Source organism: Taudactylus pleione, unplaced genomic scaffold (assembly GCF_031769625.1).
Source record: "Taudactylus pleione unplaced genomic scaffold, aTauple2 ptg000032l, whole genome shotgun sequence".
NCBI lineage: Eukaryota > Metazoa > Chordata > Amphibia > Anura > Myobatrachidae > Taudactylus > Taudactylus pleione.
Window position 1 is genome coordinate 49,045,616 of NW_028284434.1, and position 26,034 is coordinate 49,071,649.

General features: G+C 45.9%; 1 protein-coding gene across 2 annotated transcripts in view; it reads right to left on the reverse strand.

Moving 5' to 3' along the window:
* Positions 1-26,034, reverse strand: part of ABCA3 (ATP binding cassette subfamily A member 3) — a 50,571-nt gene that overhangs the window by 23,415 nt on the left and 1,122 nt on the right. For both annotated transcript variants that reach the window (XM_088452085.1, XM_088452084.1), the window contains exons 2-14: positions 12,520-12,610; positions 12,127-12,382; positions 11,530-11,657; positions 10,538-10,703; positions 10,023-10,282; positions 8,661-8,777; positions 7,547-7,667; positions 7,282-7,455; positions 6,962-7,143; positions 5,958-6,104; positions 4,489-4,618; positions 1,833-1,987; positions 1,592-1,747 (exon numbers count right to left, since the gene is read on the reverse strand). In XM_088452085.1, the coding sequence (XP_088308211.1) occupies positions 1,592-1,747; positions 1,833-1,987; positions 4,489-4,618; positions 5,958-6,104; positions 6,962-7,143; positions 7,282-7,455; positions 7,547-7,667; positions 8,661-8,777; positions 10,023-10,282; positions 10,538-10,703; positions 11,530-11,657; positions 12,127-12,382; positions 12,520-12,573 (2,046 nt within the window). In that variant the 5' untranslated portion in view covers positions 12,574-12,610. The remainder of the gene's footprint in view (positions 1-1,591; positions 1,748-1,832; positions 1,988-4,488; positions 4,619-5,957; positions 6,105-6,961; positions 7,144-7,281; positions 7,456-7,546; positions 7,668-8,660; positions 8,778-10,022; positions 10,283-10,537; positions 10,704-11,529; positions 11,658-12,126; positions 12,383-12,519; positions 12,611-26,034) is intronic.

Sequence of the window (26,034 nt, forward strand, 5' to 3'; positions counted from 1 at the left end):
TGTATACATCAATGATTGACGTGTAACACAGTGTAGTAAAGGCAGCAAATTTATACCTTTGCCTGCACAAAGGTGGTGCATTATCTGCCCTATCACTGTAGGTGACTAAGAACAGGATATCAAAATGTGTGCGGAGGGGTGAGTGCATATATATGTACAAAGAGCAGGGGGGGTGGGGAGGAATTGAGGTTGTTGAAGGTAGGAGCTAGTTATGCCCGCAATAGTGCCTTCATAAACTTCAGCTCCAAGCCCCCATGTGGACCTTAACCTGGCACTGCTCATGACTACAGTACTAGTAGATTAATCTGTATGTGACTCAGAGTATACCATTCTATTGGCCTGCTTCAGTAGTGCACACAAGCGCACTTCCCGATTATCAGAAATCTGCGCGTGCACAGGACCCATTCTGCGCATAAGCAGAACGGGTCCTGCGTGATCGCACACAGGTCCACGTATGTCTCTGACCTTTTTGCCGGAGTTGCAAGGCCAGGACCTACATCCATGGACACAGAATCCTGGCCTCGCATGCCGGCCAGCCTGCGTAATCTGAGGCTTACTCAGTTGGCCGCACCGTCCAACATCGCGATCGCCATGGCCGGTTTCTGCGTCCACGGACGCAGATTCCTGGCCTCGCATATCAGCCTGCCTGCATTAGATGAGGCTTACTCAGCTGGCTGATCGCGATGGTCACCCCAGGCTGCAACCTCAGTTGCAGCACTAGGATCACAGATGCAGCAAGAAGGTGTCAGACACCTCCTGCAATTCTGCTTGTGTGAGGCTTGGCAATTCCGTCCTCTGCTCAATCAGGCCCTAGGTATATTTAATCTGCTCCTCCGTGGTAGTGCTATTTGTTGGTCGGCTGATGGCCACTTATGGCATAGGTTCTGGGGTATATGATTCCTGTGTTGGGTTAGGGAATGCATTAAGACCTCTGCACCTATAGTCCCGCCCCTCGATCTGAAGACCTGTATCTTTCGGCTCACACTTTGGGAAACTGTTAACAAAAAGTTCTTTCACAAATATATGCTCATTCCCTCTACTCTGGCTAAGGTGGTCATTGCAAGTACTTGGCTTGTCCCGGGGAAACATTGCCTGCATATGTGGAGGGCGCTGGTCAATGATACTGCTGATCATGAGAGATTTGTCTACACCAGCAGAAATGCTATCCATATGTACCATAAGATCAGGGGTCGCTGGTGTCGGTCTAGATATGGCTTTTGCCAGCTCCTAGAAAACATGCTCTTTGGAACCTTCTGTGATGCCCTGCACACTCCCTCTTTATTGCGACTTCTCTGACTAAACTTGTGGGTTGAGTTTCAAACACTCTCTCTCAAACCCCATAGCATGTAGATTGATCTAAAGGTTGCACATCTGTGGATTGTTTGTCTTTTCAATTACACTGTTGGATGTTATGACTGGGGTTACTGCTGTAATATTGTTTCGAGGTTTTTGTTATTATTTTGTTATGTTTGATTCTGTGAAAAACACTTGATAAAAAATATAAAAATTATTACTGCCTTGCAACTCCCTATATACAGCCTAGTCAGACACAAGGCCTCAAAACTTGACATACGACTAAGGGTTTTCTTACTTTGGACCCTCCTATTAGGGCAATCCCGATAGACAGTTTGCGGCAGGTTCCCCCTGACAGCTGGGTGCTCAAAGCTGAACGTTTCTCCTCAATCCTCAGGATTTGCAGGATCTTCTCCACCTCTTCTGGGCAGCGCCAGCGCGGACATCCTTTCAACTGAATAGAAAAAAAAATAAAAGGTTTACATTCAAGGAGCATGAACAACATGTAATGTAGCATCTCTGCTATAGAGGACACTTACCCCTGCGTAGAAATAGAGGTGCTCCTCAACAGTAAGACCCTGGAACAAGACATCATGTTGCGGGCACAGCCCCAGATTGCGCCTGATAAGAGCGGTGTCCCGCGAGATCTCATAGCCACCAATGTAACATTCGCCAGATGATGGGGGCAAAAGGCCTAAACAGAAGGAAGAAAATGCTGTTTCAGGGAATACATTAGTGACCATCTGGATGGTGGAAGTGGAGTGGAATTAAACAGATGTGTTGGGCACCACCTAAAGGCTTTCCCACTATCAGAGGGTGAAATGGTGGAAGAGCTGAATGTACCTAACCAAAAGGAGATAAACATCAATGTATACCAGGGATTCCCTTAACTATTCTTTAAACGAATGATTAAAGATGACCCATCTCCCACTCTCATTACACAGGAAGTGAGGGTCTCCATTTTTAAAAATGATTGGGCCCCATAGGCCCAAGTCGCGAGTCGCTCACTTGTGTGCTCGCCGCAGAGCAACCAATCACCGCTTGATTGGTTGGGGAGATGCTGCCGGCGGTGACTGGCTGCTGCAGCGCACACACAGCGGGCTGCAGCAGCCAATCACCATCGGCGGCGCCTCGTCCAATCAGCGCCGGCAGCATTCACCAACCAATCACTGCTGGTGGCGTCTCATGATCCAAACGCCGCCAGCTATGTGTTCCACCTGACCTCCGCACTGCTCCTGGTTCGCTGGATCGTGCTTACTCCTAATTTAACCCAGGGGTAGTGGATAGATCCCCTTCAGTAGAAGTACCCCGACGTCCGTGTGACTGCAGTATCACTGTATCTGGCAGCAGGTAATTTATATTTATATTTATTATAGCACAGGAGCAGAGAATGGTTTCCTAATGTTATTTTTATACAGGGGAGCATTCTCTAGTGCTCTGTAGTGCCCCGTTTAATTATATGGGATGACTGACTTGTGTCCTATTATAATAATAGTGGAGCAAACTATTGTACCCCTTCTGTTCTCCTGTGTAGTCTCCTCTCCCACCCCTTTGCCCAGTTACCCTCTCCCCTTCTACTCTCCTGTGTATTCTGCCCTCCCACCCGTTCCCCCTTTCCCCATTTCTCTACTCCTTCTGCTCTCTCCTGTGTACTCTGCCCCCCCCCCATTTCTGTACTCCTACTCTCCTGTGTACTCTCCTTCTCCATTGTGCCCCGTTTCCCTCTCTCCATGTCTGTACCCCTTCTGCTCTCCTGTGTACTCACCCCTCCCACCTGTGCCCCCTGTTCCCCTCATGTCTGTGCCCCCTCTTACCACTTCTGCTCTCCTGTGTAGTCTCCTCTCCCACCCCTTTGCCCCATATTTCCCTCTCTCCATCTGCTCTCCCCCCCCGTTTCTGTACTCCTACTCTCCTGTATACTCTCCTTCTCCATTGTGCCCCGTTCCCCTCTCCCCATGTCTGTGCCCCCTTACTCTCTCCCCAGTCTATACTCCTTCTGCTCTCCTGTGTACTCTCCCCTCCCACATCTGTGCCCCCTGCTCCCCTCTCCCCATGTCTGTGCCCCCTTACTCTCTCCCCATGTCTGTACCCCTTCTGCTCTCCTGTGTACTCTCCCCTCTCCCCATGTCTGTACTCCTTCTGCTCTCTTGTGTACTCTCCCCTCCCACACCTGTGCCCCCTGCTCCCCTCTCCCCATGTCTGTGCCCCCTCTTACTCTCTCCCCATGTCTGTACCCCTTCTGCTCTCCTGTGTACTCTCCCCTCCCACACCTGTACCCCCTGCTCCCCTCTCCCCATGTCTGTACTCCTTCTGCTCTCCTGTGTACTCTCCCCTCCCACACCTGTGCCCCCTGCTCCCCTCTCCCCATGTCTGTACCCCTTCTGCTCTCTTGTGTACTCACCCCTCCCACCTGTTCCCCGTTCCCCTCTCCCCATGTCTGTGCCCCCTTACTCTCTCCCCAGTCTGTACTCCTTCTGCTCTCCTGTGTACTCTCCCCGCCCACACCTGTGCCCCCTGCTCCCCTCTGCCCATCTCTGTGCCCCCTTACTCTCTCCCCATGTCTGTACACCTTCTGCTCTCCTGTGTACTCTCCCCTCCCACACCTGTGCCCCCTGCTCCCCTCTGCCCATGTCTGTGCCCCCTCTTACTCTCTCCCCATGTCTGCACTCCTTCTGCTCTCCTGTGTACTCTCCCCTCCCACACCTGTGCCCCCTGCTCCCCTCTCCCTTGTCTGTGCCCCCTTACTCTCTCCCCATGTCTGTACCACTTCTGCTCTCCTGTGTACTCTCCAGCTCCATAGTGCCTCCTGTTCCCCTCTCCCCATATCTCTACCCCTTCTGCTCTCCTATGTACTCTCCCCTCCCACCCCTGTGCCCCTCATGTCATTCTCAGTGCAAAATATACGCTATATCACATTTTTACGCACTACAGGCAGCGAAGCATAAATTGTGATAGGACCCAGAAACTGTGGCGTAGGACCCCAATTTTCATAAAGTGAGGGGTCCCTAGGACCCACATTATTTTTCGATCAGCACAATCACTGGTGGGGGAAGGCATCTCAGCAACTACCACTGATACAAAACACGGGGAAGGGGAGTCACTGCTAGATAGTCATTACCTGCTGTATACTCTGCAAGTTACACACACGTTTGGAAACAGAAGTATGTGACATCTGTCAGAGCCAGCGATACTCACCGGTCAGCATGGACAAGGTGGTACTCTTGCCAGCTCCATTATGCCCCAGTAGCACAGTGATCTGTCCTTCATACATGTTAAGTGTGAGATCTCGCACTGCAACACGCCTCTTACCATTCACACGGAATGCCTGAGAGATTAAGAGTGAAATGTCCAGGCAGTATTTAATCACTATCCATACGATACAGACTCATGTCACAACTAATCACATATAACATCACAGTGGAAATATATGTAACCTAAGGGGCTGATTCTGAGTTTGGAGCGAAGCAGATAGGAGCAAATCACTTTGCACCAAGGTAAATCCATGTTGTACTGCAGGAAGAGGGGGGGGGGGGGGGGGGGGGGAGATGTACAATGTGCAGAGAGATGTAGATGTGAGAGGGACGTGTCCTAACTGAAATATAAATTACAGTGTAAAAATAAAGCTGCTCGATATTTGTGGGCTACATGCAAAAGCAGCCAGTGTTTATTTGCACCCCTTGCACTGCAGCATGGTTTGTCCATGAGCAAAGTTACTTGTTTTCTTTGCTATGCTCCCAACTCAGAATCAGTCCCCAATTGAGATACGCATTTAACACCCAAGGGGAGATGTATCAAGCCTTGGAGAGTGAGGAAGTGGATAGGTTGCCCTAAGCAACCAATCAGCTTCTGTCATTTCAATGACTGTGGCAGATAAATGACAGTTAGAAGCTGGTCGGTTGCTTTGGCAACTTCTCCACTTAGGGGTCTATTTACTAAGCAGTGTTAGGAGACATTTAGTGACCATCTGGCTGGTGTTTGAAAAATGACAGTTGGGAGCTGATTGGCTGGCACCTTATCACTTTTCACTCTGTCTCCTCCTAACACTGCTTAGTAAATAGACCCCTTAATCTCTCTCCAAGGCTTGAGACATCTCTCCCTTCCCCTCCCGCTCCCAATGGTATACATGCGTTAGCTATTGCTGTAAGCCAGAATCTATGCAGCAGTGGCGCCTGGAGTGTCCTTAGGACGCTTCAGACAGTCACACCGCTGCCCTTACAGCTCCCCGGAGCATCCTCAGGATGCTCATGGCATTGCTGTAATCACTGGTGATTGTGGTCCCACCCTGTGTGACATCACATGGAGAGGGTGTGGCCTACACCGGGCCTGTTAATAATGTTATATATATTTAAATGGCCCTCGGAAGAAAAAAGGTTCCCCGTCCCTGCTGTAAGGTAATGTGCAGCTGATAACAGGGTTAAGCAAATTGAGGAGAAGATTGCACAGATATGATCAAGGATTGTAGAGGCATATTCTTTAAAATGGGATTTAAACTGCAAGGATTTGCCAATGATATGATGGAACTAAGAATTCTGAAAGAGATTACATTTGCTTACTAAGGAAATACAGTATTCTACAAACAAGACTACATAACAGCAGCTATTGAACAGATGAGATTAAATGATCCCGTGATGGCGACATCTAGTGGACATGTGGTAGAAGCTCACCTTTGTTAAATGTTTAATACGGATGCCTGTTATCAGATCTGATGGGTCTTCTTCCAAGTACTCCCCCTTCAGAATCTTTTCAGGGTCTTCATCATCATCCCACTCTATGAGCTCTGCGTCTCTGGGAGTCCCACACCAATATGATGGCTACAGGGAAGCGCCCAAATTGTTACAACAGCAGTTTAATCTGTTCAGCACCACACTACATCTAAACACAGCTCGAATTGTGCTTCCCTTTGTAACATCAGCTTCAAATCTGTCATTGTTAATAGAATAGGATGCAGAATACGTGCACAGTCTTCGCTATACTTTGCATTAAAGTGTACCCCCCTGAACCGAATATTGAGGAAATAGGATTCACAGATGGAGCATAACATTAGAAATGACTGTTCCCATCTCTTCACCTTCGGAGACACCAGTTCATGCTGCAAGTCTCACTTACATGTGCACAACAGATATAAAACATGCCCCTTTCCCAACCAACAGTAAGCCCCCACCTATTGTTTTACAATTGCCCTCTACTGACCATTAATGACATTAGACAGACTTAACCGAGCCCCAGTCAGCCCAATAAGCAGCTGCGAGGGACTCACCCATGAAATTAACATTTTTGGCAAACTGATTTAAGGAACAACAGAAGTCCTTACAACGAGGCTTTGGATCGATGGGGTGTGTGGATCTTGGGGGTGGGGTACTACATATAAGAGGCCAGAAGCGAGCCCAAGACATAGTCAACAGTGATGGTCTTGGAAGTGTGGGCAAAAGATCGGTAAGGGAACCTTGCAGTGAGATGCTCATCCTGGGACATAAAGGGACATAGACAGTGCTTATTTCTCATAAATAAAGCAGCGGTGAAAGAACAGGACTTGAAATGAAAATATGTTACAGCTACCCCAATATCTACTCTATGGGAAAGTATGGAATGATGTCTGGAATCTTCGTGAGTTGAGAAATTGCTGGTAAACATGTGTAAAGGTCCTATGGGAACAGTAATAAGTCCTCACCAGAATGCAGAAGTACCAAGGCTGGGGAACACCATAATCTCCCGGCATGATAGACTCCACATACCACCCGATGAGGGAGTAGAGGACGGAATCAAGCAGCAGCAGTCCTAAGACTTGACCCAGAGTGAAGTTGTCATCCACGCTGACTGGGGTAAACAAATTTGACCACTGGGCTCCCGTACCTAAGAATAGATCATAAAAGCTCCATTGAAACACAGCTGTGATTACTGCAGAAGTTTGGCACAAGTACACTGACATTATAGGCAATAAAAGAGAACTCTCCAAAGGGATAGGTTTTTGCCCCGGTGGCCCACACTGACCTTTTCCCTCGAACATGCCGATGAGTTGCGCTCCCATAGCCATCCCCACATTGGAAATCAGGCAAGATGTCAGCTTCTCACTATGAGTTATAATGTCGTACCGTGGAGAGATGAAAAAATAGGGGATATAGGAGAAGAAGTACAGGAACCCACCAGCTGCAGCAGCAATGTTTGCTATGGGAACAAAGACATTAGAGACGGTCACCTGTTATTTCCACCGTCAGTACCATCAGTGTCCACCAAGATGCTAAGGAACTTTCCTCACCTCTTGAGAAAAAGCTGCTGATCATAAAACTGAAGGAGATGGTAGACACAGCAAAGACCATGAGATAGGCAAAGACTAGCGTAGGATCACTCCGCGTGAGTACCGCTCCCTGGCCACTGACCTGAAAGAAAAAGGCGAATGAAACATCTTGGGTATACACAGACACTTCTGACGCTAACGTGCCATCAAAAATCTGACTAAGTTGGAAACAGATGTCGATACCTTTTCAAAGAAGTGTTAACGACTCTAGATTGCCTACAAGAAAAAACATCTTTTGCTAACAACGCTGTTGTGATAGAATCAGTATGAAATACCGGCAGTTCAAATACAGACAGCGGCATCCCGATAACTGAAGATCCCAACAGGGGTGCTAGGTACACCATCCCTACCGCTCTCCCCCTCTAAGCCTAAGCCTCCCTTAGTGGTGCCTAACCTCCCCCCCGGTGATGCCTAAGCCTAAGCCCCCCCCCTTCCAGCACCCTAAACCTAACCCTCCGGGGGGGTGCCTAACCGTAACCCGCCCCAGGGGATGCCTAACCCTAACCCCCCCAGTGGTTCCTAACCCTAACCCCCCTTTCTCGTAGCCTAACCTGCCTCAGGGGATGCCTAACCCTAAGTCCCTCCAGGGATGCCTAAACCTAACACTGCCCCCAGCAGCTATCACCTAACCTGTCCCCGCTTACCTTCGTTCGAGATGCCGGCTGTCAGGATTTGGCGTGGGGCTAAAGATAGGCGTCGGGATTTCAACGCCTATCTTTAGTCCCGGGTTGGCCTTCCACTGTCAGGATTCCGAGGGTCGGGCTGGCATCCCGGCCGCCAGTACTCTGACTACAACCCATTGTGACACATCCTGGGGTATTTCATTCCAACCAGACTGACCGCTACTTTCCCATGTAAGCCATCTGCTGACCAGAATTTCAGGTGATCTTGCGCTTTTAAGAAATATGCACTCTGTCCCATATGGCTGGTAAAACACAGGTATGATCGCCGCAAACGTTAGTTTCAAGGTGCACTCCAAAAAATATAACCGATTTCTAAATTATGAAAACTGCTAAGAGCAAATGTGCGGCTACTAGACAAGGCCTATTACCTGCAGACAGCAACTGGTACTGACCTGGACACACAGAAGGAGAGTGACGAAAAACACTGACACCAAGAGGAGGAGGAAAAAATGGATGAACCAAGCAAATGAATGGAGCCAGGACTTCAGTCCCATCACACGCATGTACTCCTGTAATAGACAAACAAATCACATAAGTGCAGCAATTGACAAAATAAAATATTTCACAGATGGAAGAGGCACAGACAGGGAACGGATATAAGCATTACAACTACATGTATGGTCATTTTATAATTTGGATATGTTTTTAGCCGAATTATACAGGTTTTCATTTTATGGATGTTATACTATTGTTTAACTACATTATATTATGGTGCTCCAATGAGATGCAATAGGTTGATTATCTGTGGCCCAGAAGAGAGCGTCTATAATTAATATTCACTGTTAATGGCAGGCACCAAAACACCAAGAGACTGAGGGCTCGATTCAGACCCGCTCGCTAGAAGCGTTCGCACGTAGCCAGCGTATGCAAATCCGGCAAGGCAGGCGATCGCGCGGCAAGGCATTAGCACGCCCACTAGGTCTTGGCGTGCGATCGCTTTGTGTATGCAGATGCCCACCAGCTTGTCTTAAGACACCCACTTGCCCACGTCATCTCCAGGAAGTGTATGCAACCATCGGCAACATCGAGTACCATCGGATGCATACGCAGCACTTGTGGTTGACCATACCCTTTTCATCGACCAACCCGTCACCACCCACAAACTGCTTCTCCTGTCACTCATTCAGCCGGGCGGTCCATGCGCAGCAAGCGCTTCCCGATCACTTGGACAAGTTCACGCACTGCGATACGTATGCATGCGCACAATGCAAACATCGGCAGTCTGCGTGCGAACGCTTCCTAGCGAGCGGGTCTGAATCGGGCCCTGACCTCACCAGGAAGAAGACTTATAATGATGGACCAGTTGTGGTATAAAATATACAGTTAAAAGGTCGACAAAGTCTAGATAGACACCAGATGTTAGGCAATAGGTCGACAGGGACAAAAGGTCGACATAGAAGACGATTGACAGGTGCAAATGGTCGATGCGTTTTTTTATTCCTAACCCTAATCTTTACACTAACCCTCCCCTTGATGCCTAACCCTAACCGTCGGGGTAGGTGCCTGAACCTAACCCTCCCTCCTGGTGCCTAACCCCAACCGTCGAGGTAAGTGCCTAACCCTAACAAAACAAACAAAACATCATGTGTCGACTAATTGTGTGGCGGGCATTTTGGTGTCAAGTTTTTACTCAGTCGACCATTTGTACCGGTTAACCTTCTTCCATGTGGACCTTTACTGTGTTGACCTTTTAACAGTCTATCTATAGTCCGGATACCTGATGGACTAATCTATGTACTCATTACTGTCCTCACCTTCAGCTTCCGCTCCTTCTCCAGGACCAGGGCACGCACAATGCTCAAAGAAGTGTAAGTGAAGCTGAGCATGAGAAGCAAGGGAAGCTGGTTCTGGATAGCCAGGATGAAGAGGTCATTGACATACGGTGGGAAAGGAAATCGTCGTATAGCAACATCAACTGATTTCAGGAAAGCCTGGCCAGTTTCATTGGCATGATGGTACATGATTGCCCGATCTACGTGGTGCTGCACAGCCAGGAAACCTTCTCGCTGGTACCCTGGAAGAGAAGAAGAAAGGGTTCACTTTCTATAAGGAGCCAGCAGCAAAAACAATATAATGTAGCAGACTGTAATAACTGCATAAAACCGCACAATGACAACAGCTTATTCACAGTAAAGTAACAGTACATGGATAAACTAACCCCAAAAGCAATAAAAGTACATAAAGGTGTTAGTAGAAACATACACACACACACACACAAAATGCCTTTAATAACAAATATAGAGAAGACACCAAAAGGAGCTGTCATCACCTGGTGTGCCTCCAGATGCATCAGTTCGCTCTCGCGGTCCTGGCAGCTGGAAGAGTGGATACAGGTATCTTGTACGCCAGTTCCGATCCACGTTTGGGTTGAGACCAATTTGCTCACTCATCGGAGCATTGCGAGGGCTGTATTTGAACCGTAACTTGTACCGGACCTAGGTGAATCGCATGGAAATGACTGATTTACACATTGCCGGAATTCCACCACAGCAAAACCAAAATCTTTACTATCCAGTCACAGGAAACGTACAGCACCCACTTAAAGCATCAATCTTAACCCGAATCTATATAGGTGTGTCCAGTGTTCTCCCCAGAATTTTTTTTCCAACCGGGTGGCATCCAAAAGTAGCCGGGTGGGTCCTTCGCAATTATGCGCGCACCGGGAAAAGGGGTATCTCCCTTACCATTCCAGCCCGACAGGTCTCAGGCTGCCCCCCCACTGGCTCTCAGTCAAAAGTGCCCATTATACAGTGCCCCCTGTAGTTTTCCCCTTTATGCATTGCCCCCTGTAGTTTAACTTTGCCCTTATGCATTGCCCCCTGGCTGAAGTAGTGTCCCTATGTAGTGCCCCCAGACTGGTCCCTTATGTAGTGCCCCCAGACTGGCCCTTTATGCAGTGCCCCAAGGATTAAATAGTGTCCCTTATGCAGTGCCCCCAGGATTAAATAGTGTCCCTTATGCAGTGCCCCCATGCTGGCCCCTTATGCAGTGCCCCCAGGTTTAATAGTATCCCTTATGCAGTGCCCCCAGACTTAAATAGTGCTCCCAGACTGGTCCTAGCCCCAGCCCCAGCCCAGCACTTGCTGCCCCGCGCTGACTGGATCTAACTAGATCCAGCAGGCGCGCGGGGCAGGCTCCTCACGTCGCGGCTTCTTTAGCCTCCGGTCACTTCAGAGGCCAGCTTTCCACAGCAGGGGTCAGCGGGGAGAAGTGCCGGGCGGCAGGCTGTTTCTGCCGGGCAATGCGCCCTGTGAGTATTACCTGGAGAGGTAAGGGATCATCACTGCTGTTGAAAGTGTGTTGAAAAACCAAAGCAGCCAGGACATTTCCCGACTGATTGTCATGTCTGATGAACTCCTCAAAATCCCTTTCAGTGGGAAATCCTCGGGCTGAAGAGACAGCAAAAGCTAAGCATATAGAAATACAAAGGATGCGCCTACATAAATGAAGTAAACAAATAAAATATAATTTTATTACTATTTAACGATGAGGGACTTTGATCTCATTAAAACTTTTATATCTGTTGACCAAACCTTGAGAACTGTATTTCCACTCAGAATTTTACAGGTTTATAGTTAGACTATGAAATTAGACTATGAAAGTGTAGTCTTGGATGATAGAGGTGTACTGACTCAGTGAACCTGTGGGAAGGGAACTAAGCAAGAGACAAAGTTAAGAAGAGGGAGTTTGACACAGGGAAAGATGATACGACTCCGATTGGCTACTGGGGTCCACCAATGATAGTGAGATATGCAGATGGGGACCGAAAAGTCCAGTGGGTCTGGAGACTACCAGTAAATAGATGGCTTCAACAAGAAGGCTCCTACAACTGGCAGCACGGCAGACTGGCCACCTTACCATGGATATCGATGCCCACATTCTTCTTCACATCCTTTACAATGTCCCGAACAGCATCACTGTGAGACGGGACATAGGCTAGCTCCCAGGGTTCCCTGAAGTAAAAGAAGAGAGGCATGGCGGGAAATTCCATCTCCTTGTACATCGTAGCATTGGGGTAGGTCACCGATTCAACCCTTTGTCTTAAGGCAATGAGAATAGCAGAAAACAAGAGCGGGAGCGCCAACTCAATCACCGTCACCACCACCTGGCGTTTCTGTGGAAGGAAGAGGCACACCTCTGTTGTAACACTGCTCGGGTTGCACACTTCGCACTGGTAATCTGTGTCTGCCCCATAAACACCCCAACACCACTTGTTCATTCCTACCGTCACCCCCTCTCATCTTATCTCACCTGTAAAATGTAATTCTTCCAGAGAAGGAGCCCCAGCTGTCGGAAGACGGCCATGGTGAGTGAATCTGGGTGAAGAATGACCCGGGAGCAGCTGTGTAAGAGAAGACCAATGTGAGCCAGCCATGAATTGCCTGTTCCAACAGAATTCTAACTCAATTTCCTTTCCAGAGGACATTTTGTAATATCATCCCAATAGCAACAATAATCCAACATCACGCATCAGATACATAGTGTACCTGCTTAATAGCCGGACAAGGTATAGAATCACTCCGTCCTTATCAGAGCGCTCACTCGCTATGCAGACAGCTACTCACTTCACAGTCTGACCTAGCAACCAGAAAATCCACTTGAAGCAGAAATGTCTTACGTGCACTCCACAGAGTCTGCTGCATCTGAAAGGGAGGGTACTACTGACACTGTGTAATGCTTTTACAAAAAAAAAAATCACCATTCAGCCCTTATTAAGTAAAAATCCCATAGATGCTCTCCTCTTTAAATACACAGTACTTGTCGCTCTTAAGTGTCCTAGAGGTTTACACATCAGGACGAGTGGAATACCTAGGCAGGGGGAAGGGAGAGCCTAATGACGCAGACTATTGCGACACGCATGCCATAGTGCAGTGCTATGCAAAGTGTGCACACCTGAGACGCCACGTACCAGGAATAAAGCCGTAAGAGCAATGCTCTGCAGGTCTGGTAGTTAGATGTGACACTCTGCAGAACTGGGTGATGCATTTTTTTAAGAAAAGGGTCAACTTTCTAGAATGGAAGTTAAAATGGGATGTTGAGCAAGAAGCAGATTGTATATAGAGCTCTTTGGAGACAGCAAACACTAATACAGTAGGTCTTCACAAAACACTGACACAAGACTGCATATGGTGATATAATGCAGCTTATAGAGTCACAAGGTGTAATACAAATGCATAGTCTAGATCTAGTGGTTAGACGGGCCTTGCAGCAATCACATGCTCTATATACAGCAGCTAGAGTGCTTAGTTCCCAGGAACAGGGCTGAAATATGCCCCTTTGCTAGAGTTCATTCTAGCACCCAGCACCTGTCACAACCCGTGCATTTCCTCTTTCCAGCCTGGGGTGTTGCTCTCTGCTCTGGTGCTTTTAGCACACTCAGTTGATGCAACAAGCTGCTGAGATACAGACCAGAGTGTGCTAGAAGCACCAGAGCAGAGAGCAACACCCTAGGCTGGAAAGAGGAACTGCATGGCTTGAGACAGGTGCAGGGTGCTAGAATGAACAGCACTTTGCTATGCTGACTGCATAGTACCACCGCCGTGTCCTCTAAACAAATCTTGTTCGATTTGCAGAAGAAACCATTTAGAAGGACAGTATTAAAAATACAACAAAAATGGCGTCTAACCAGCAGTGTCTCTGAACCACAATTTACCCACTATGCCCAGGCTATGCCACTTTTTCGCAGATCGATATAAAATAAATATCATAGTAGCTGACGCAAGCACATCTCCAAAAGGACGACAAAAAAATGAAAGCAATGTTCTGTATTATCACATTGACTGTGAATCTCAAGCTGCAGTTATTGGGCAAAACTCAATTGCAAAAATGCTAAATAAACAATTCTATACAGATCTATAACAAGAACACTGTATAGCAGCGTCGTAAGGATAATCCCCTTACAGCCACAGTGTATTTGGGCTACGGAACAGTGTTTCCACTTGTAGATCCTGATTACAGGAAAATAGGATTCTGTTTCTCCCTTGAATTCAGGTAAAATTATCTTTTCAGATTCTTTTTTTTCTGCACAATGAATCATCCAATGAATGAAAGGAAATGCTCTTGTATAAAAGAAAGGTGTATGTAGAAGATACAACATAAAACACATTTTTAGACCCATGCCATCATCATTACTAGGGACTACTTTTAAAAGATTGTTTCTTGTTTAAAGATTAAAGTAATAGTTAGAATTTTACAACCAAAAAAACAGGAGAGGTGCAGAAATGACCAGTGAGGGAATGCACAAATGTCAAACGCAAGTGGGCCTGCGACGCATCACGAGATTTCAGCACGCTGCGCATCCACTGGAGAAAGAAATCCACAGCTGCACATACGCCAAAACAGTCAGTTATAGGCACACAGTGTTCATTCTAGCACCCTGCACCTGTCAAAGCCCCTGCAGTTCATCTTTCCTGCCTGGGGTGTCGCTCTCTTCTCTTGTGCTTCCAGCAGTTTGTTGCATCATTCGAGTGTGCTAGAAGCACCAGAAGAGGGCGACACCACAGGCAGGAAAGAGGAACAACACGGCTTGTGACAGGTGCAGGGTGCCAGAATGAACACTAGGCACACAGATGGAGATCACAAGTGCAGACAGTTTGATCATACCACTCTATTAGTGGTATAGGAGTTCCTGGTCGGCGACTATGCGGACGCACGGAACTGTTCCGTCTAGTGGGAGTGTCATGGCACGTCAGCCAACTTCAGCAACATGCGAATAGAGATGCGACGCCTCTTTCAGATGGATCATTTGTACCCATCATGGAGTGAATGCATGACCAGATACTAATGAGTATGGCTGCTGGGGCTGCAGACAGAAAAACATTGGGAGGGCTGGTGGATTCTGGCATAAGCTAGTAAGTAAGCTGTCACGGGCGTACGGAAAAGCGGGCGCAGGTGCGCCCGATTCACAATCAGCCCCAAAGCCAGCAAGTGAACACAAAAGTGCAGTAACTGAGCAATGTGTCTAACGCTGGGTACAAAATAGCTGATATGTCGTCCGATCCAGCAAATCGGGCCGACACCGTCAACATCGGCCAGTGTGTACGAACTTCTAATGACCAAGTGGTCTCCCGTTTGGCCGTCATTCGCATCGTCAGGTCGGCCCTACATGCAGCTCAATCTGACAGTGCGACTGACGACCCCATGCAGCGAGATGCTATTGGGCAGTCGGGCACCGGATGGTGTAATGTGTACAAGCCGCCCAATATGTCGGCCAGTCAGCAGTGCGGTCGTCTGTTGCATAGCTGGGTGCACACATCGTTAAGTGTGTACCCAGCTTTACTTTAGTAAAACAAAGGCAATAGATCAAGTTATAAGTATAATAGGCTATTATAAAGCTTGTGCTAATGAATTAAAACTGTTCGTTCACTGGGGGTTCCGGACTATAGATAGACGTTAGACAGTCAATAGGTTCACTGGGACAAAAGGTCGACACGCTAAAGGTAGACATGTAAGAAAGTCGTCAGGGTCAAAATTACGACATGAAAATGGTCAACACAAAAAAATGGTCGACACCTGATTTTATTTTTAGGGTTAGGTTTAGGGTTAGGCACTTACGCCGACGGTTAGGTTTAGGCACCAGTAGGAGGGTTAAGGTTAGGCACTTACTAGAAGGGACGGTTAGGGTCAGGAACCAGGAGGGAGGGTTAGGGTGAAGATTAGGGCTATATAAAAAAAAAAAAAAAAAAGTGTCGACCATTTTCATGTTGATCTTTTGACCCTGTCGACCTTCTTGTGTGTTGACCTATTGACTGTCTAACATCTGGTGTCTATCTAGATATGGTCTACCTTTTTACAGTCTATCTGTTAATCCATACCCATTCACTGGCTGCTTCCCCCTTTTTTGTTAGCTCTCATATTATGTATGTACCACAGCATTTTAAGTGCACATTTTTGACAGGGAAATTTACAGGCACTTTTGACCAGGGAAAATTAGGTAGAGGCCAGTAATGTGAGATTAGATAAGGGAATCACTGGCCAGGATATAGATGTGCCGTCACTTGCTAAATAATCTTCCTCTGTAAACTGCATGTAGCTTGACCAGTAAACAAACCCAATGTACAAATCTAAATGATATATCTACAATAACTCTGTATCCACCTCTAATTAAAAGTCTCATTCCACTTTGCAGAACCCAATATCATTATGATAGACATTTCCATAAATTGTAATAAAGGAGATCTTCAGTCAAAATTAATCTTCAACCTGAAGCATGGCTTGCGCTAACCAGTAGAACAGCGAGTGCCCCAGACTAGCCCTGCTGGTACCAGCACTGACTTCTGAATCTGACAGAGATTATACTAAAATGATTAGACGGCTGATCCTGATTAGTAATCAGTCTCAACTGGCACCTCGGCCGAGCCACAGGCCAGCCCACAATGTTCCCTCCTGTTTAAATAGTTTAGACCAGAGGGTCCCAAACGCGGCCCTCACTGCTCCCCAACAGTTCAGATTTTAGAGATATTCATGGTTGAGCATAGATGGTGAAATTAAATTGACTGAGGTATTAATTAAGTCACCTGTGGTCAAGCATGGGTATCCTTAAAACCTGGACTGTTGGGTGCCTTGAGGACCGAATTTAGACATTGATAGACATTGAGGGTCTGATTCTGAGTTGGGAGCAAAGCATAAAGAGCAAGTAACTGCACACCTTGGTGAAGCCATGCTGCACTGCAAATGTAAAATGTGCATAGATTAATGGGCTCCATACATCTGCGACGGATTGCCGTGATCCTGCAACCCGGCATCGCAGGATCGCAGAAATACAATATGTTGAATTTTAGCGATTTGACGATCGCGATCAAAAAATTATCGTGATCGTCAAATCGGGGACATTTAACATGTGAAATGTCAGCGATCCGGCGACGGATCGCTGAACATCGATGGTGGGCGATCGCAACGATCGCAGATGGCTACCAAACCTGCTTATAAACAAAGCACCTGAGCATTAAACCATGCCTGGCAATTACCCACTCTGGATTAGCTAGTGTCACCACGCCCCCCCCCCTCCCCATTTATCTCAATGGTGGGTCATGGGAGGTGGCAGTGAAGTTATGCAAGATTAAAAATTGGTCTGCAGAAAGTGAAACCACCTATACCGAGTGTCACCTGACTAACAATGAGTACTGCACACAGCTTTCGGCAATGCAGAAAGGAAACAGAGTTGTGGCAAAGAATCCCGTTAGAGCAAGTCTACTCTCCAGTAGGGATGGACATCGGAAGCCCGCCATCGAATGATGGCTGGGCCTCTGTCATTGAAACATTCGATGAAATGGTAACTAACCATCACATTGAAAGAATTTGATGGAAAAAAACTTTGCAATGATTGGCAGGTTGGCACATGCACAAAAAAAACAAAGTCAGCGCATGCGGAATAGCAACCCGCAGCTGTATTTTAACATCAGTGGTGACCATCTCTTCCACACCATTCCATGGCTAAAACACTACTGTTGCAAGAAAAACATTGATGGTGAAAAAAAACATAGACCATCGATGTCCATCTCTACTTTCAAACGGATATGGAGCTGCAAATCCTGCCCTGTCACCGGACAACAGCTGGAAAGCCACAAATTGCCTAACTACACATTAGATTCTAATATGCATTACACTGGCCACACAATAATACCCCAGCTACGCGCCATCAGCTATAGCAAGTTATGGCATAAGCAAGGAAAGCTACCGGTGGGAGACTTCTTACTGTCCTCCTTTTGCATAACAACAAATTATACCTCACGATGTCCGCAATCTGGGTAATGTGCTGTTCCTGTTTTCAAACGGTGGGCCATATGTATGCTATAACATTACTGCATGTGCCCACTACACAAGCCTTTGTTAATTATGCTATGAGGAAGGCCAGAGGACACACAGCCCCATCTGTTTCTCTGGGCACCTGCTAAACAGATATCCCTGACCTCACATCATCCCATCCCCCTTCCTGCTAGACTGCATTGTCTTATCTTTGCACACAACTAGCCCTCCCTACAATAAACACACAAGATTATATTACTACCACCATAACAACAGATTACCACCAAGTCATGTCCTTTTATCTTAGCTTCCAAGAAAACATCTATTCATACCCCATACTTAGAAATAGTGATTTGGGTGCTCAGCGAGATGGTCGAGGACAAATCGATCAGCAAGTGGTCACAAAATGACCGCCTGCTCCGGTGGAAAATGTAGCCGGACAAAAAGCAATGACATGGCCCATAGACCACCGTACTAGTAGGATAGAGCCCGGTTGCCAGATCTGCCCAATTTGGTAGCAGAAGTATAAACAAACTGGGCATACATCAGGTCACGAGTTGCTTGGGCTGAACGGCCCGGGCCTGTTCGTATTTATGTTATAGCAGACGAGAGCATTGCGTTATTTGTGGTAAAAAATGCAGACACGTGTGGAATTGCTGACCTAGTGATTCAGTGAACTAAAAGAAAAATGCTCTATACATAATGCAAACAAATATAAATCCAAAAACTTAAAATGTGGACTATTCGGACGTGCATAAATACACTGCGGATACGGTCTTCCAATTTGATATGTGAGGCGAGACTGCTTACATCCTGGTCCTAAGGGGACAGAGGTTCTCGACGAATCATCTGAGCTGCTCACTAGTGTTTATTCAGCTGAGAGTCAGACTAAACAAAAGAAACAACTGAAGCCGCCCCTGCCCCCTAACAATGTTAAATTGCTGATTCAATCAGAACAAGGAACAGTTGGGCAGCCTGGTGGCATAGTGGTTGGCAATACTGCCTCTCAACACTAAGGCCATTAGTTCAAATCCCGACCAGTCATCATCTGTGTGGGGTTTGTATGATTTCCCATGTCTGCATTTTTGTCTTCCAGGTGCCCCGGTTTTTCCTACACTGAAAACAACATACCGATAGGTTTTGTGGATTCTGTCAAAGTTATCCTTAAGCGGACCATACACGATGCGATATGCACCATGAATGACGATAGCCGATCCGATGCCCGACTTATCGGGCGATCCCCACACACGGTGCGAAGTGGAGACTGACCGTCCAATACGCCGGCACCTCCCTCACCCGCATAGCGATACATGGGGTCGTACATCGCATCCCCTGATCTAGTGAATTTTCCGTAAGATCTGGGAATGTGATGTACAACCCCACGGGAGCACGCACGGGATGATATCATGCCCATACACGATACGATATAGCAGCTATATCGTGCCAATCCATCGGATCGCACAGTGTATGACCAGCACAAGTGTGTAATTGAGTGCTTGTATGTAAGCTGGGGAAAGGACTGATAGTAATAAAGAATATTCTCTGTAGAATACTGTGTAAACTGGTGGAGAGTATATATATATATATATATATATATATATAAATAAATAAAATCTATACACACACACAGGTTGAGTCTCCCATATCCAAAATGCTTGGGACCAACGGTATTTTGATAATGGAATATTCTGTATTTTGGAATATTTGCATATCATAATGAGATATCTTGGGAATTGGGACTCCAATATACACAAACAGAAAGCATTTATGTGTTATATACACCTTATACACACAGCCTGCAGGTAATTTTATACAATATTTTCAATATTTTTGTGGCTCAAGCTAAGTTTGTGTACAGAAATGAAATTTATGTTTCATATACACCTTATACACAGAGCCTGAAGGTATTTTATATTTTATTTTTAACAATTTGTGCCTTAGACAAAGTTTGTGTACATTGAACCATCAAAAATCAAAGGTTTCATTATCCCAGTCATGCCAAAATTATTCCGTATTTTGGAATATTAAGTACACACAATAGATCTCATAGCTATTACCGAGTTATGTTAATGAAATGACTGACTGAAATATTCTCAGTTACTCCATAGGGATGTGATTATAATTTATACGTAAAGAATGAGATAAAAGCAACTTTACCCAGGGCTCAGCACGTAGGATTTTGATTATTTTGGTAACTAGAAACTGGTTAAAGAAGTTTTTCAGGTTATAGACCACCAGCTGTAGGCAAGGAGTTGAAGAGATGAATAACAGGGAAATCACTGATATAATAGGTGAGGTGATAGACCTCAGCTGTCGCTGCTGATCCCTATGCTGTGATCTTTTCTTTCAGTTTGGAACTTCTGTAACCATGTTTATAGAAAATCCCAACAGAATATCTCCTCTATGGTACAACTCAGATTAGATCCGAAAGCAATAGAATGCTCTCCAGAACTTACTCAAAATAAATATACTTGCCTGACGATTGACTTCTTCCCTGAACTCCGCGTTCATCCCTTACCTGGCTTTTGTATCAGTATTTGCAATTTCGCCATTTTCATGCTAGCAGATTTAAGCCACGAGAGCCTTCCTTTCCTTTCACTCATGAAGCTTTAAACCTATGTAGAGCCAGATTTCCACTTTTTCCCCTAAATCAACTTCCTAAGAGCCACATGAACTTTGCCGGGAGGAGAACATCTGAGAACCTTGAATAAGAAAACGGGGTTCCAATCCGAGAAGATGCTAAAAGCTCAACGGTACTGGGTTCTCTCCCAATTACGAGATATAGACCTACCCTCATCAAGTCTTTGCTGGCGTGACTGTGAAAGCAAGGGTATCTGTCCCACACTTTGGTGGTCCTGTTTCAAGATAGAGCATTTCTGGCAGCATGCAACTTCTGCTTAATCTCATATTTTCCCCTCCCACCCTCAATTACAGGTGTGCGAAATTACACCCTGTAACACACAGTACGCATCCTTACAACATCTAGGTGCCTAACTATTTTGCTGTAAGGTAGCTGACGCTTCCACCTTCAAACACCAACAAAGTCTCTCAAATTTCTAAGCTGGAACAAATCATCTGCAACATCCAAGATCAGCTGGACGGGATGCGGTCAAAATGCCGACAGCCGGAAAGCCAACACGGGACCAAAGACAGGTGTCGAAATCCAGACGCCTGTCTAGATCCCAACACCAGAATCTAGACATGCGGCTTCCCGAACGAAGGTAAGCCGGGCAGTGTTAGCGCTTAGCTGTGGGGGGGGGGGGGGTGGGTGCTAGGTTAGGGAACCCCTGGGAAGACTTAGGGTTAGGCACCACCCCGGGAGGTTTAGGGTGCAGGGAGGGGTGGTCAGGCACCACTGGGGGGGAAGTCAGGATTAGGCACCACGCCGGGAGGGTTATGTTTAGGGTGCGCAGAGGGTTAGGATACTTACCAGCCCCAGTTGGGACCCTGACGGTTCGGGCTTCCAGCGTCGGTATTAAGTCCGCCGGCATTACATACTGATTCCTACTGGACTGATCAATAAGAATTTAGCTCTGACTCCTAATGGTTAAGGATCTCTTCCAGCCTTCTTCGCCATTATGTAGAGTCAACGTCTGGTCCCCTTTTCCCTCATCTCCCCGCCCAAGATTTTCCCCATACAAAATTCCAAACAATCACCCTCTTCTTAATTAAACTGAAGGATTATATTTATTTAGGCCTCTATTGTGTTCTAGCTCGTATTTTTGCTTTCTAAATGATTGCACTGGTTTCAATTAACATGTGTCAGTTTATGTTGGTGTGGTATAAAGATTGACAAAAAGGTCGTCAGCAATAGGTCAACATGGACTAAACATTGACATGTTGAAATGGTCGGCACATTGTTTTTTTTTTGTACTTTAACCCTAATCCTAACCCTCTCCCTAGTGCCTAACCCTAACCCTCCCTCTAGTGCCTAAACCTAACCTTAACCGTCCCCCCAGCAGCCTAACCCTCCCCCTAGTGCCTAAACCTAACCCCAACCGTCACCTTCAAAAAAATAAAAAATAAATATACAAAAAAAAAATGTGGCGACCAGTTTTGTGTTGACCATTGAACCTGTCACCCTTTTGTAGATGTCAACCATTTGGTGTCGACCTAATGATGGACAACCTTTTTATTGTCAATCTTCTATCTGGATACAGTTTATGTTATGCTGCTCTGTCCTCCTTTCACTTTTGACTACATCCTCTCTGTATAAATCTTCTTAGAAGAAAAAAAATTAAAATAAATAAAATAAATCCAATAAAAAAGGAGATTGAAACGTTGGAAGTACCATGGCGTAAGCGTTTAATTTTTTCACATCCTTGTAAGTCCTGAAAGTGCCGCCGATATATATACACACACACTATTATTATTGTTTATATGGCGCCACTAGTGTTCCGCAGCGCCTTACAAGGTACATAACCAAAATGTGACTTACAGTAAAATACAATACAATGAAGGACAAGGACATGGATAATATACATTGATACATAGGTGGCCATAACACCCAATTAAGCAACAAAGCATAGGCACCAAGTGTTAGGTGTCCTAGTGGTGAGTAAGAAGTAGATGAACATAAAGTAAGGAGAAGCACAAGAGGGTAGAGGGCCCTGCTCGCAAGAGCTTACATTCTCAAGGGGAGGGGCAGACAGACGGGCATGATACAGATGGGGAAGACAGGGAGGAGGGAGCATGTAGTAGCAAGTTAGGATGAGAGCTGGAAGGCTATGATGAAGTAGTGGGTCTTGAGAAGGATTGTAGAGAGGTGGAGAGTCTGATGGGGAGAGGGAGAGAGTTACAGAGGTGGGGAGCAGCACGGGCAAAGTCTTGGAGGCGGGAGTGGGAGGAAGTAATCAGCTGGCATGAGAGGCGGTGTGCATTTGTTGAACGAAGGGGGCGGACAGAAAAGTGAAAGGAGATGAGGTCAGAGATGTAAATGGGAGAGGAGTGTGTGAGGGCTTTGTAAGAGAGTGTGAGAACCTTGAATTGGGTTCTGAAGGGGAAGGGGAGCCAGTGGAGGGCTGGTAGGAGAGGGGAGGCAGATGTAGGAGCGTTTGGAGAGGAAGATAAGCCATGCAACAGCATTAAGGATAGACTGGAGAGGAGAGCGATGGGATTTGGGGAGGCCAGATAGGAGAAGGTTACAGTAATCCAACATACATACACAAACACAGGCTCGGAGCGGGCTGCGAGATGCGGTGCCATTGCCAACTGGCACATTGCACCCTTCACGAGTAGTTGGATTGAGAACAATAGGGGGCTGAGAACTGAGCCATGTGGGACTCCAACAGACAGTGAGAGTGGAGTAAGTGCCAGAGGTAGGAACACTACAAGAGCAGTTAGATAGGAATACTATTCTAATACTATTAATAGTTAAAGGAGTTCATTATCCCATAAATAATAATAATAATAATAATTTGTATATAGGGCTTTTCTCCAACAAAACTCAATATATAAACTCATGTACATATTACCAGCACAAACAAGCAGTAGCAAGGTCACCAATTCAATATTGAGAACACCTATGGATAATAACTAACAGTATACACCATAGCATAGAGCAGGGGTTCCCAACCACAGTCCTCAAGGCACACTCACACCCCTTTTACACCAGAGCAAAAACCTGGGTTTGTGCTAGGTCTACCCGGGTCGCAGATCAGTGTAAAAGGGTCCCTGAAAAATAACCCAGGTCAAGTGACCCAGCAATCCAACCCAGGTAGCTACCAGGGTTGGACCAGGGTAATGGCGCAGTGTAAACGGTGCAACCCGGGTTATCTGACCTGGGTCATGCCTAAAATGAGCTGATTGGTGGTTGTGGGGCATTCACCTCCCACTTTTTATGATCTCACAGGTTTAGCAGGGCAGACCTGTGTTCAGTGTGAACAGGGTTGACCTGGGAGTAACCCAGATCGAAGGTGCAGTGTAAATGGGTTTAACCTGGGTCTGACCAGGGTTGGAACCATGTCCAAAAACCCAGGTCGGACCTGGGTTTTAGGTGGAAAAGAGGTATTACAGTCCAGGTTTTGGAGATAGCCATACTTGAGCACAAGTGACTTCATTAGTACCTCAGTTATTTTGATTTAACCATCTGTGCACAGTCATGGATATCACTAAAACCAGGACTGTTATTGCTGGCCACACATATAGCGATATTTTACCCAATCTGGCCGATTCCGACACATTGGAACGACAGATCGTGTAAAATATGGCTAAATCCTGAGTAAATCGTGAGTCCCCACTCACGATCACGATGCGAATCACGTCCCCGCTGGTCACACATCGCATCGTCAGATCTGCCGTGCAGTATGGCAGATCTGACAATCTAGGACACGATGAACTGTGAAAGTCTGGATGCAGGAGAGATCGTATGAAGATTGGACACCAAATCGTGTGCAGATCGTGTGCAGAGCTACCGGGGAGAGTTTAAAGGGAAATCGAACACATCGGCTGATCGTGTGCAGATCGCCATGTGTGTGGTCACCTTGAGTGTGCCTTGAGGACCGAGGTTGGGAATCACTGCCATAGAGAATATACAGATAAATGCAACCCCTAATGTAAATTAGAAGAATATTAGCAGTCAGAGACCATACAAAAGGGATAAGGGACTGGGAACTCTAAGATCACTATTAGTCACCTTAGAAATAGTAGGGAGGTCGCCTTGTATGCTGAATGGGTGCCCATGGAAGTGCGCTACGATTTGTCTATGGTCTACCATTATATGTGATGTTCACTGATCTATATACGCTTTTGTCTTGCAAATTTGTCAACAGTGTGTTGGCTTCAATAAGAAAAAAACTTTTTAAAAGAAAAAGATATTGTAGGGAGTGCATTACTTATTATATTACACAAGTTTAAATGTACAGCAGTCTTTTTATGAGCCCTATTTAAGTCAAACACACCGGTTTCAATGAAGACCTGACTAGGGAATATCATTAATCAGCACTGATCTAGGCAATGACTGACGAATATCCCGGCGATGCTACTATATGTTGTAATGTCTGTAAATAATAGCATTAGAAATGTGGGTTCTGATGTCATTTCTTGTAACCTCTTATTTCTGATGTCATCACTTCAGTGCTCATTAGGAAATGTTTAATTTGGATTTCTATGACCTGCATAAAGCACTCGCACCTGTGACTCCATGCTGTTATATGGTCATGGCAACTTCTGATATCGATATAAATTACTGGAGAACATTATTCCATATATAACTTACAAGATTTATAAATAATACATTAAGTCCTGCCCACACAATATCCTTCCCAGTGAGATTACTGGAAGCTGGGATAACTCCTACTAACAGATCCGTGCAGGTACAGTGCACTTCAGCGTGACGCTCGGGGTTCTCAGTTTATGTATATACAGTTTATGGAAAAAGTCATTAAAAAAAAAAAACACAATATTACTAAGACATATTTACATGGACAAATCTACAAGGATGGAATAACCACTGGTGCAGTATCTGTTCTGCGCTATGTATTATAGGTATAACATTTTATTTGTGTTTGTAATACAGAGTGGGGGAAGGGAACTTTTCTGAACAATAGATGATAATGCTATGCAGTTTTACTGACTGATAATACATTTACACACAGTCTTCTAGTCTGGCTAAAGGGTACAGCACTTAGCTGCCTCATAAAATACTATAATAAAATGAGTATATGCTGCTCTGTACATAATTCTGCGCTGGAAGAGCTGCAAGCACACCCATGCAAGAGGACTGTAATTTTATTATGTTTTCTTTTGACCCAGAAAGTAATACACAATCTATCATTGTCAGTACAAGTGATGTGATTGCGTAGTCTATTTAAAAATATGCCACAAACACATGATGCAATAAATCACCAAAACAAAATACAGCAGTCAGTGCCCCTTTCAATCAAGGGTAGGGAACAGATGTCACATTTAGGCAGATTAATCCAGATAGATTAGACACAATATGCATCTTTATGTAGCATGTCACACCTATGTTACCCACAACACGCTACCATTAGCATCTGCCGTTGTGTGCAGATCCATAGA